The 13658-nt window shown below is 40.5% G+C and overlaps 1 protein-coding gene across 1 annotated transcript in view; it reads right to left on the reverse strand.

The window, feature by feature from the left end:
- The window catches only part of ABCA1 (ATP binding cassette subfamily A member 1), a gene marked incomplete at both ends in the record, with an annotated part of 92686 nt that overhangs the window by 11449 nt on the left and 67579 nt on the right, over window positions 1-13658 (reverse strand). Inside the window, 12 exons of the mRNA XM_084237175.1 lie at window positions 1131-1308; window positions 2404-2573; window positions 3027-3101; window positions 3916-4021; window positions 5005-5037; window positions 5935-6029; window positions 7031-7220; window positions 8741-8839; window positions 10038-10162; window positions 11673-11821; window positions 12499-12612; window positions 12792-12840. Coding sequence (XP_084093301.1) covers window positions 1131-1308; window positions 2404-2573; window positions 3027-3101; window positions 3916-4021; window positions 5005-5037; window positions 5935-6029; window positions 7031-7220; window positions 8741-8839; window positions 10038-10162; window positions 11673-11821; window positions 12499-12612; window positions 12792-12840 — 1383 coding nt within the window. The remainder of the gene's footprint in view (window positions 1-1130; window positions 1309-2403; window positions 2574-3026; window positions 3102-3915; window positions 4022-5004; window positions 5038-5934; window positions 6030-7030; window positions 7221-8740; window positions 8840-10037; window positions 10163-11672; window positions 11822-12498; window positions 12613-12791; window positions 12841-13658) is intronic.

Consider the following 13658-nt stretch of genomic DNA (forward strand, 5'->3'; position numbering starts at 1 on the left):
ACTATGTGTTTAGAGAATGGTAATTACTAAAGCAATTTAAAAAAAAAATGGATACTAAATAAGATTCAGTTTAACAGGGATAAATATAAAGCTTGGATCCAAAAAAGGCAATTACATTAGCATAGAATGAAAGAGACCCATTCAACAATCGTTCCTGTGAAATGGAGATTTTGGTTCACCAGCAAGTTGCCAACAAGACAGAGATACTTCCAAAATGCGATAGCCTTGGGCTAGGTAATGGAAGTATGAAATAAAGACCAACTCCTCCAGAGTCATGACTATTCAGTCCTGAACAGCCTGAACACAAGGTTAATTCGGGGCTTTTGTGTTTCAAAAGGGACATTAACAATATGGAGCATAGCCATAGAAAGGCAATCAGACCAGAGCTGAGAGGCCTGCTATCCTCAGCACAGACATCATCATCATCGTCATCATCATCACTCACATTTGTATAGTACTTTAGAGATTACAAAGTGTGCTCTCGCAGGTCATCTGATCTGGGATGGCTTAGGTTAAATGAAAGTTGTCTTTAAATATCCAAGTGGCTGTGTACTAGGAGAAGAATTAAATTTGCTCTCTATGGTTTATATAGTTCATGGAATTCAGAGGGAGATATATTTACTAAATTAGAACTTTAGAGTTTTTAAGTCCTCCATATTGATCCAAACCAGAAACAATTAGAGCTACTGCAAAATCATGTTTACAATGGATGGGCAAACTTCTGGTAAAATGTATAGTTTTCAAATGACAAGATGTATTTCCCAGCAAGGCAAAGAATACCCTGATTCTAAAAGTTAAAACCTACCAAACAAAGTAGGTTGAAATTTTGACTAAAAGTCTTCCACCTCAATATTTCTTTGTAAAGTTTTCCCTTAGAAAATTAGTGATATGCTAGTGGTGATGGTATTAACTTCAGTCACAGGATGGACGGATTTTCTCTCTGGTGTGAAATCAGCTCTGTATTTAACATCATGTCTGGTATCATGGGTGTGAAGAATTGCATCTACCTATTCCTTTTTCATTCATCCTCAGACTGGCTACAACAAGCCCCAGTGAGAGCCAGGGGTTCTTTCCTGCAATCACTAGCTCTGTTGGAGATTTCTAAAGTAGCAGCAGCCCAGTTTTCTTACCATATCCCAAACAAAATTGGAGAGCCAGTAGATGACAGGCTTCACCCCACTGATGAACTGCAGGTGTTTGGCCTTGCTGACCCGCTCCTGGATCAGGAACACAACAAAGCTGGCTGGGACGAAGGACATTGCAAAGATGACACAGATGGACACGAGGACATCCACTGATGTGGTCATCCTGAGGAAGAATAGAGGGCAGTGAGGATATGCAAGGTCACTGATACAGCTGAGGACAAATCCAGGAGGACACACAGAGAATATCTGAGATCTGCTGCACAGTCCAGCAAGAAAAATCCACTCATCAAATACATTTATCAGGGTTAGAGATGATTATTTGCAAATAAAACAACAAGCAACCTGACAATTAAAATGCACAACTGATTTCACTGAGGTCAGAGAGTCCACTGCCATAAAAAAAAAAAGTTCCAAGGCAATCTAAGAATGGCCTACTAACACTCACTTGGGTGTGTGTGTGTGTGTGTATGGCTTTATAAGAGCAATTAGTTTTTCTCATATAGAACTAGGGCAGCTTGAAAATTAAAGTAAAAATATTCATGTGGAGCAAGTCAAAAAGCTGTAAGTAAATTTGAAAACAGCAGTATGAGTTAATCAATCTAATACAAAAATATTCTATCAGACTCTTTTAAGAACGATTTTATAAGTCCATTAAACAGGATATAACTGTGTATATAAATATATATATATAGTATATAAATTGGATTTAAAGATCCTAGTGACATATATTGATATCCTATATGAATTTAATAGAAATAGTAACTGTGCCATGGTCCACACACAGGAAAGTACCTGACGTGTGCTGAATATCAACACTGTGCTGATACTGATGGGCAATTTACATGAGTTGCCTCATTTAACATCATTATCTCCAGGAACTCAGAAACCAGACTCAAACACAGCCCTCTATGACTCCAATTTGAACTAGCTCCTACTGACTTTAAACTTCACACAGATACATGCTCAATTCAAAAATTAAAAACACAAACTTTTACCAAATTTAGAAACAGTGGCTACAAAACAAACAAAACTGACCTTTTTATTAAACACTGTGTTAAAGGCAAGTAAAAATGTATTAGGGTTTTATTGATAAAATTTTTCACTTCAGAGAATTCACTAGATGCTATAGTTCTAGCATCTGAGTCACTCTCCACCTTCCACAGCTTCATGCCTGCCTGCCAATTCATCTATTGATCATTTTCTGCTCAGAGACCTATTCCCCTTCTCACCACACCCACTTAGACACAGTCACACTTACAGGGCCACTTCTGAGAGTTGTTGCTTGGTGAGATTCAGGGGGTGATTGAAGGCAGTAATCCCATACTGGCTAGGGTTCTCTCCCTTCTGCAGGTTGGCCCGGAGGATGGCATTGTTGATGACATTTAAGAAAGAGCTGATGGCATGCCAGCCCTTGTTGTTGAACCATACCTGAAATCAGATAGACCAGGTAGAAGATAATGCTCCCAAACCCTGCTTCTGAAGGTAGGTACACTCACAAAACATGTATGTAAATTTCAGAAATTCCAGTCAAATGCCAAGGAAAAACAGTACAGTTGGAGAAAAAAGCAAAATAACAGCAGCTGAGGTTGCCTGAGTACTGACCATGTGGCCAGACACTGATGACTATTTTCACCACAGCTTTAAGATGGTCATGATCACTGTCACCATTTTATAGATTAGGAAACTGAAGATATAGGTTAAGTAACTTGGTCAAGGTTAAGTAATAGTCACAGATATACATTTGGTGTATCTAGAAGCAAAGTAAATTAGACTGCTTGTTTCTGTTATGAGTATCCCTACCAATGTTATCATGAACTGAAAGCACTTCAGGGCATACAAGGTTATTGTTCATCAGGAAGCTATGAGAACAAAGTGCTTTACCTTGACGTTATTTTTTGTATCCAGTCCTGTCATAAACCTTCCCAAGCTGCTGAGAAATCGATCTGCAGAACTGTCCTATGAACAAGAGAAACCAGCCTCAGGTGGGACAGTTCACAGGGAAGGACAACTGGACAACCCCGTGAAGAGCAACACCATTGCTGCCTTTTTCATTGAAATTAAATTTGAAATCACTAGATAATTGGTTCCCAAGAAACAAGTGACCAGAAATCTAATTCACTGATGTTACCATGAGCCACAAGTCTTAAGGGAATCACAGGAACACCCTGTAACTCAAAGTCCCAAAACACAGATGTCTGGCTATAACTGGGTGCTGAGAATTCTTCAAAATGTTCCCCTGGTGTCATCCTAAGCCCCAAAACTACACTCAATGCAGAAAAGAGTCAGACATGAGAGGTCTGAGCCTCAAAAGAGCAGATACAGATGCTAGGACTATTGCTAATGCCTATGATCCGAGAGTCCATGTCATCTGAGCTTCCCAATTCTCATTTAAAACTGAAATACACAGTAATTAATGAGTGTCTGTCGGGTCCTGTAGCCTGCTATGAGTTTAAAGAAAATGACCCATTTCCTTTTTAACCATCGATTGTTTTAGAAAACTATAGTTGAAGCCCAATTTACTTATCCACTGGCTAAACTGATAAACAAGCTATTCTCAGAGCTTTTAAATCTGAATTTGTTCTTGAGCTATCCTTTCAGTTACTAAATATACACTAAGTTCAGTCTTGGCTGGTATAAGATCACTAAATACCAATAATGGCTTTGTATTCAAAAATCTTAAAAACAAGTGGCAAGGTAACCTGCCAACTACTCCCATATACCAGCAACTTTGGACCCATCTCCCTGACATGTCCTAGGATGGATAATGTACCTTGGCTAGCTTCAAGTGCTTCTTCATTTGCTTGATGGCATCATTAACTTCATGACTTGGAGGAACTGACGGAGAATTACTGGCACCCAGGGAAAATCCACCATACCTAAATGAATGGCCTAACATTAAACACTCATACACAGTATCATTCAGCAGCAGGTTCCACTTGAGTATGTGCATGCTTCCTTTTCATTGCTTATTCAAAGGAGGACCAAAGTTAGAAAAAGTTACCACTTGCCCTCCTCCAAGGGACTCTGGCAATCACTTAACTCTCATGGTTACTGTACACAAGGAAGGGACATGGGCCTGATGATACAGTGAGAGATCTGAGACACTGAGGGAAGAATGGTCATTCCACTCACACATGCTCCTCTAACCCAAGTAGCTCAGGCCTGAACTTGAGCCTCAAGGCCAGCAGATAGGGATTCAGGGTGAGTAGTGAGGACATTGGTCAGAATAGGCTAGGAAGAGCTTATAGACAGAGTTTATAGACAGGCTCTTCCCTAGCAAATGTACCAATAGAGGGCACTCCTGCTCTGCTCAGTTATATGGGTGTTGTCCCACTGTGAAAAGGCAGAGAGGAAATATGGGAAGCAGTAACAGAAGCTAAGTTTTAAGGTGGCCAAGTATCTCATTTTTCATGAGGTATAAATTGGCCTCAAGGATTTTTTATTTTTTTCCAAAATCCCACCTTTCCTTCAAAACCTATAGGGATAAATGACTTCAAGAACCATGAAAATGAATGGCTTTGATGCCTCTAATTTCATCTGAGACCTATTTAATGTCATTCTGAAGACTTGATCCTTTGGGATCTATTTTGGGGGAAAGTGTAACTAGCCTATTTCCAACACAACATTGTGCCTCCTATTAAATCCTTAGACCCTCTAAGAAACGTCCAGCTCTCCTCAAGTTAATCAGTGTGCCAAATACCAAAGGCCTATGAAGTGGGAGTTGGGCAGCAGCAGAAACACTAAAGGCAAAACAATCCCCAAACCAACCACGTCCTGGGATTCAAGATACCTGCATTGACATCACTGTCTGAACTAGGATAAGAAAAACAGAAGAAAGCAGAAAATGTGGTCTACTTACCTAAACTCATTCACCCAGATCTTGTTCTTTAAGCTGCAGAAAAGACAAAGAAGCCATACATCATTTCAAAGAAACTTTGCTCCTACTATTCCTGATGACACAAAAGGACTAAGTATGTACCTGAGGGTACAACACAGGGAGAAATAATCCTGTGATCAGGCTAGAGTGACAGAGCTTTACCAAAGGAAAGAACCCAAATCAGCATGGATTTCTTCCCTCCATCTTAAAACCTTTTTATTTATAAGAAAATCATACTTTGGACTTAACCAATTTAAATCCTTTCTAATAGACAAAGATGTGACTGAATTAATATTTTTTTCATCCAAAGTAATACTCAACTATGGATGACATGGAAAGGTTATCCTTTTTCCTGGAAACTCACAGTAATTATCATTTGAGCATACCCTTGTCACTTAAAGTCAAGAGACTCCGAACCAAAAGGCCCCACTCACCAAGCAGGAATTAGAACAAACATTTCCCAAGCATCCACTAAGAATTCAGCACTGTGCTGTGAAGCCCCAGAAAGCCACACGGCCTTGCTAGGCTCCACTGCCAAGGCAGCCTCCTGAGCTGGCCCAGGGCTCCCTCTTCATGCCACACATTAGCATGCCTTTTTTTGTGGTAAGAACACTTAAGATCTAGGCACTTAGTAAATTTAAGAATATAACACAGTGCCACTAACTGTCATCATACAGCTGAACATTAGATCTACAGTATTTATCAGATGCACAGCACTGAGACATTAGCAGGCAGCCTCAACCTTGAAGCTCACAGACACATGTTCATAATACTTATTTTTATTAGTTTGGGAGAAGACGAGATGAGGCACATAAGGCATCCTTCCCACACCCCTTAGTTAACTGTTTTTAGGCCTTTAATTTCTCTAATCAGGATTGATAAAAACAAGAGTCAGGTGTAGTAAATAAAGACCTTTTGGCTATGATCTGCACATATGTCTTCACCAGATAATCTGAAATATTTCTTCCCGTCAGGTTCTGAAGGATGTCCGCAGTGTTCTGTTTTATCTGTTATCACAGAAAAATCAAGCACAAGTGTATTTATGGACCATCATTTGGACAAGGGGCAAAGAATACAGTGGCAAAGGTCCCTCAAACATGTACCACAGGGTGACAGGACTCTGCCCTCAGGCCCAGGTACAGCCTCCAGTCAACCACCACCACAGCAGGTGCATCCTGCCCTCAGCCCTGGCCTTTCACTTACACCAAGCCAAGCTGTTGCCAGGAAATTATCCTGAACAATTAGACAAGAGACAGTAAAATGTGACTCTTTATAGACGCAAAGGGTTTTAAGGGAGCAGCACTACACCTAGTGAATTATTTTATTCTTTGGAGTTATACTTCTGATTCTATTAGCTGTTATTTTAAAACGAGGTAACAAACTTCTTAAAGTTTTCACATCCATTTAAAATTGCTTGTCCTCACCCTGAATCGGGATGTGAATAAAGTGGCAGAGATACTGAGCACAAGTGAGCCTCGTCCTAAAATTGTTCTCAGGAAAAAAATAGCTCAGAACTGCTCCCACACTTAGAGTCTCAGACAGCATCAGAGCTTTAAGACCCACATTAGTTTCATGGACCAGCCTCCCCAATTCAAAAATTGAAGAAACACCCAGAGACACAGAGTGGTCGCCTCAAGGTCACCAGCATGTCTGTGGAAGAGCCAGGGATAAAGCTGGGCCTGTCACAGCCTGTCCCATGACACCACTAATGTGAGAGAGACCAGTGTGTTTTCCACAGACCACTGATCTATGTTGTGTTCTGGTTTTAGTTCAGATGTAAACTAGGCTGACTTTTCAAAATAGAGAAGCCAGCTAAGCACCCTCAGATACAAGAACACCGACGTCCAAGTCCCCTTCCTTCAAAGCTCACATGTTTTTCCCTATAACAAGAATTAGAGACTGAAAGAGACACTCCTAATGTAATATCAGCCATTCCTTCTTCCCAAGCAGAAGCTCCCAGCCCACCCCACATTCCCATCTTCTCAGTCACACCCTGAGAGTGACCCACCTGTGGAGGAGGTAGGCCCCCTGCCCCCAGGGGACATACAGGCAGCATCTTCTTGATTCTGTCGCTGCTACACTGGCAGGTGGGTGAGGGGTTCTCCATGGTCCAGTTACCATTTTGGAAGAGATCCATAATGGTCTGAGGAACTGGGCCGGTGGTCCATTCCTCCTCCCCCATTAGGCAAGGCATGTTTCTGCAAAGGGATGACATCAGAGCAGGATCAACTGAGAGGGCTTGGCCTTTCCTGTTGCCTTAGGAACAGGATCAATCAACCACTACCATAAATATGCATCTGTCCCTCAACATTTGGAAAGTATGAGCACAATCTCCCTTGGTTATTTGAGTCCCCAACATGTTGTAAGCTCATTTTACAGACATGGATGGTGGAAGACATAGAGGCTTTAAAAATGAATATACTGAACTGCATCAGATCAATTCGATCCACCAGCATTCAGTTATTCACCCCCGTGCTCACTCAACATTCACTGAGCATCTACTATGTATCAGACATTGATCTGCAATTGTGAGAGCTAGAGGTGCACAGACTGCCTCTTTTGTCTCTGTAGGTCAGCTGAGTACAGACCTGGATCTTACAGATCCTTCCTATGTTGGCATTATCTATCTGTGAGTCTATACTTTCAGTTGGTGTGAGATGAATCTATTCTACTCTAATCATTTCATCTCATTCTTCTATCTTTCCTACAAAACTTCCAAGTGGAATAACATCAGAAGTCTTGTGAAATCCAGATAGAATGTCTTTATGTCCTTCTCCACCTTGGTCCTTGTGATATTTAGGAGCCAAAATTGGCTGCTAGGATTTACTTCCCATTGATAATCAAGTACTAACAAAAGTTTATTATGTACTTAATAAAAGGAGCAAGTAAATGGCAGCTGTCCATTTAGAAATCTGCTCTAAAATCCTGTATATAGTTATCACACTCACTCATGTGTCACTTGCAGGATGGAGAACCTGAAGTCAAGGTCTCCCTTCTCTAATATACCTATATCAACCCACACTCCATAATTTCTCAGAGCGTGTGATTTATCAACCTTGATTGCAAATGCTACAAGAGAATGGAAACTTGAGCCGAACTCTGTCAGTTTAGGACTAGGGGGAAAAGCCTCATCTCTCTTCATTGTCTTTACTCACCAAGATCCCAGAACATACCTCCCCCCATAGATATCCATTTAGAGTCATATGGGTATGTCACTGGATTTATTTATACACTGCCTACTTTCTTAAAAAAAAAGATTTTGAGGCAAGTATGATAAAAATATGCAACTCTAAAAGAAGAATATGTCCATTGTTATTCAAATTAACACATCTTTTCAGGTTGGGAAAGTGAAGAATGTGAAGATAAGAAAACTGCACATTATATATAGTGACAGCCTATGCTCTGCCCTGAGCAACAGGAGTTAGAAGGAAGAGAAAATAAAGTGTTATTTTAAATTAAATATTAATTTCTAGAGAGGTAAACATTCATATGTCTCTTTGCAGGATGTGAGAAAATCCCCTTACTCTGCCCTATTGTTCCTAGATGGTCTGATTTGATTACTGCATTAGCTTTTTTTAAATGAAAACTCATTCAAAGGACAAACGATGGTAGTGACATAGTAGCATTTATCGTAGCTAATAAATGAGGCACATCAGAGATCAAAACAGGTGAAAAGCACAAGAAATCATGAAGGTTTCACAGTTCAAGTGGCACTCACGGAATTGGGTTTCCTTCCATACACCGAGTCCCAAAGCCAGGATCTTTGGTGAGGGCATTCAAGAGTTCCTGGGTGGCCAAATCCTCAGGAGCATCATTACTGTGGACACAGGACAGGCAGCCAGCTCAGCAACATTTAAGCCAGGAATTAGGGGTTGGGGTGACTTCTTTCTACATAACACATTTTATTAGGCACTTCCTGTAGTGCGCTGAAAATAAAAATGGCTAAAACTCAGAAGCTACTGGAAAGGACCTCAGATTCTGACCACATATTTGGTACCAAGGTAACATTGAGCACTCGAAGGTGGAGCTTGTATAAATAAGTAATATGTTTGGAGGTATGCAAGGGTGAATTCACACACATATACACATTACATATATATAGTTACTGTAAAGAAACCATTCACAATTGACAATCCAAAAAGCACTTTCACAATTATCCATTAGGCAGAGACCATTGGAATTTTCTAAGAAAGGGCAAACATTTGATTGGTTAAATGTTTGCATAAACAACGAGAAGACACAAAGAATAATGAGCACAGGTTAGAGACACAAAACAGGTTTCTGTTCTACAGACTAAGGTAATACAGGGTCAAGAGCTGAGAAAAGAAAAAGTAAGCCTAAACAAAACAGGAAGGAAATATGGGGTTAGAAAGAAATAGACCAATTCACAAGTATACATAGTTCCTTTCTATTTTTTTAAGCTTCTCTTTTACATCATGACACACTTATCTCATGTAAAAGTCTACAGATAGTATAGGACTGAAGTAAATTCCATGTAACAAGGTGGAGAAATCCCTTTGTCTTTTTGCTTGAAGTACTGGATTTTCTGGCATTTTTGACTAAAAAACAAACATTAGCTAATATCTAGAACTTAATAAATACAGTAATTGTTCAGTGTAGAAACAAGAACCTGGAGATACAATACTTGGATAGTATATGGAAGCCCTATGATTAAATTTCAAACTTAAAGCATAGCTATGAAAATTCAAACATATTATAGCTCAATCATAGATTTTTTTTTTGCAATGCAGATTATTTATGTAAGACACATATGACTGTTCCTGACAACAGCAGTATAAAAAGAAGCTCAAATGCAGAAATAGGAGACTGGGATGTTATTCCAAGTTTTGTTCACTGCTATTTTTTACAGCCAATATTGAATTGTGTAGGGGCTTGAGCTGATAAAATCCATCTCACCATGTAATTCCTGAGCCCACCTACTGTGGACCCCAGCATAGTAAACACCCTGGTCTCCCTAGCGCTCCCTTCTCCTTGAACACAGGGGGCAAACATACCTGACAAATGTGTACTGTTCACTGTACATCCAGGGCTGAAGTTCCAGGCTGGGGTACTTGCCAAAGGGTGGCACGATCAAGCTGAACACCAGGGCAATGCAGACAAACACAGCTGGCAGGACAATCTATAACCGAGGTAGAAGGGGAATAGGGAAGCCGGAGAAGAGGGATTTTTAGAAAAAAGGCCAAGGGGCAAGCACTTATGAGTTCAGCCAGCTTCCTGGACCAGCAAGCATGCCAATGAGCAGTAGAGGGCCTATAGCTGAGCTCTATCAGGACATTCTGGATGGCCTGGAAGCAGTGGAGCCTAGAAACTAAATCTCTACCCACCAGGCCGTTTCTGGAAACTGGCAGCATGAGGACAGAGGCCAGATGGATACCAGGAAAAGACACCATGTTGAAGACTGCACACAGTGAACACTAGCCTCAAGGCAGGGTGACTCTGAAGACCTGAGGAAGCCCACACTGGGCCTGAGTCCAACTCCACTTATAGGGAAGCTGAGAAAAACATCCCTGGAACAGGACCCTGAAGACCAGAAGCTTGGTTCTGTCTCTACTACAAGTGTGTCCACAGGAAGTCAGTGCCCCCCTGGCCTCAGTCTTCTTGTTTGTTATCTGTGGACTGAGACTAGGTGACCCATTCAGGTCCCACACTCTAAAACACACTCTATACCAATGGCCCAGTGATGGCTCAAGAGGCATACTATCTAAATCCTCCTGGTACCTCCTTAAACACTATACCCACATGTTCTCTAAGAACAACGACGTACATACTTTATAAGGAAACCCTAAGTTCCTTCCATTTATTGCTGAGGATGTTATCCTTAAAAAATAAAAATAGAAGATTCAAATGCTATCCCTAGTTCTAATATTCTGGGGTTTCCATATAACATCTTAACACTGAGTGATTAATTCTGTGGAAAGTACTAAACTGAAAGTTATCTCATTTAATTATCATTACAGCCCAGAGTAGTGGTAGCATTATCACTAATCAACAACAAGGTAATTGAGGCTCAGACAGACTAAGCAACTTGCCCAAGGCCACAGAGACAATAATTAGCAGAACCAAAATTCAAATCCAGGTCTGTATGCTCCAAGCCCAAATAGTCTTGGCATTACCTATGTCATCTTTAAGTGTAAAGATCAAATACAAAGGACTCTCTATTTTGTTATCTCTTCTATCAATTTGCAGTTGACCAACTTAAAGAAAAATCAAGTTTCCAATAAATTCATATATCAAGTCCACCTGCATATATCACTTCTCAGGTTATATAAGTTTAATTTGCCTGGTCAGTTTTGCTAGACTCAGTCTACGTTATGACCTCCTCTATAATAAACTAAGGTCCACTCCCTACAAAAAGTAATTATTCATGTAAGGGCAGTTCTAAGCATTGACTCACTTTAACTTTCATAACCCTATATCCAGATACTAATTTTATACCCATCATACAGATGAGCAGATTGAGGCACAGAGAAGTAACTTGCCCAGTATCAAGAGACATAACTGGGATTGAAATATAGATAACCTGACATCAATACTTGTATCTTAATTATGATGCTATCCTGCTTTCATTGGTCAGCAAGCCTGCAGCTCAACCATAAAGCCTAGTCCTTAGCCTGCACAGCACCTCTCACCTGAGCAAAGAATCCCTTCCGACTCCGTCTGGCAATCAGCAGCCTCTTCCACAAAAGGGCCATGAACTGTTGCTGTGTGAGTTTCCAGCCCTTCACCTGGTAGGAGCCTTTGCCATCCATCCCACTGAGCAAGTCTGTCTCTCTAGATTCTGCAAGAAGTCAACACTGAAGGTCAGCTATTATCTTAGGTTTTAGATATCATCATGTTCCTCCCCATGGCTTCATCTTGGATTTTTTTCCTAAAAATTTTATAGTAATCCTTATCTTAAACTCATGATTTGTAACCTAAGTGCTATAACATCTTACCGGCATTTGCTATTTTTCTTGCATTCTCTTTTATATTCCCATCAAATACGCAGGAAGACACTCATCCAAAACAGCTACATCTGAGCACTACTGGGTTGTCGGAAAAGTCATGAGCTATTTTTTCTGGGTTTTTTTGTTGCAAAGTGTGTCATGACTTTTCCGACAACCCAATATTAACTCTAAAACTCACCTTTCTGACTCTTTCAGGATCATTTGTCCATTCAAAAAATAGTTACTCAATAATGAAATACCTTATGTAAGAATCAGGGACACTACAAAAGAGGTAATAGATTCAGAGGATTGAGGGACCAGCTGAGAAAGATCGCAGCTGCATGAAGGAAGTGATGAAAATAGGCTTGTTCAGGTTTAACTGACTGGAAAAGGGCAAATGACTTTTCTCATTTTCCCACTTCCCTTTGGACCCTACGATTGTGACTCTAGGCCATCAATGGAAAACACCAGCGAAAAACAGAGAGAAATTCACTAACAACACTGGCACACAGATGTTATCTAAACATACCTGGGTCTATGTCAGAATCATTGGGGTCAACAGCATCATCTTCAGTAAAAGGGCGAAGACAGCTCTGCTTATCCCCAAAGACTCGTCTGTTTCGTCTTGCTGGCAAGGTGCCATCTGAAGGCAAAGAGAAGGATTCCCAAATTGGACTTCATTTCTAAAAAAAACACAACCCGCTGCATCTCTAACAAACTTAGACATGAAAACTAAGAATGCAATGAAGCAATTCAAAGGGAAGGGTGAGACAGCCTGCCCAGACAGCGTGTAGCCCCCCAACCAGGGGGTTAGGGGGTTACCTGAGGTCTCAGCATCCACCCCACTCTCTTCAGCCACTTTGAGAAATATCTGAAAAATAAAAGTGGGAATATTAAAAGCACCTGTCATGAAAGCACCCATTACTACCAGGATTATTACATAACTGATGGCATGTTAGCCCCTAAATTAGAAGTGGCATTTAATATACTCTGGCCGTCACTTGGAACTGAAGCCATTTTTAACCAGAGAACATTTCCTCAGTGGTGAGTCCTATCAATCTAGATAATCATTTTCAAAGTAAAGTTACAACATTAAGACACTGCTGCAGGAAAAAAAAAAAAAAATGTGTTCTGAAACTACAGGGAATAACTTCTTCCTGGTGATCACTTATCAAAGACAGAACAAACAGAAGACAATCGATCACCAGAAATCTTATGGCAGGGATGCAAACATCAGAAGAAAATCTGAACTAGACCAGGGGTTTCCAAACTCTGAGCTATAGACCTCTCCCTAGGAAGCATGCAATTAAAGAACTGACATCAAGGCCTTCCCTCCAGAAATTCTGATTCAAAGACCCTGAAGCTAATTTTTAGAATTTTTATTGTCAATAATATCCCCAGATGATTTTGCTGCACAGCCAAGCTTGGGGATCATTGGGCCAGACAACTTTTATATCCCTTCTAACCCTCAAGGTATATGAGATACAGTCTCTCTAAAGGAAGGCATTAGTGCACAGTCAAGAGAGTAAGGGATTTGAAATACCAACCCCCGATTCTGAATCCTAGCTCAGCATCCCTTTGTGTGAACTTTCTCATCTTGTTACAAGGACTATGGGAGTTACAATGATATAACAACAAAAGATACCAAGCTCAGTTCTGGCACAGATTTTCCATACATGTTGGCATTTT

This window comes from Talpa europaea (genome assembly GCF_964194135.1).
Source record: "Talpa europaea genome assembly, chromosome: 7".
Lineage (NCBI taxonomy): Eukaryota > Metazoa > Chordata > Mammalia > Eulipotyphla > Talpidae > Talpa > Talpa europaea.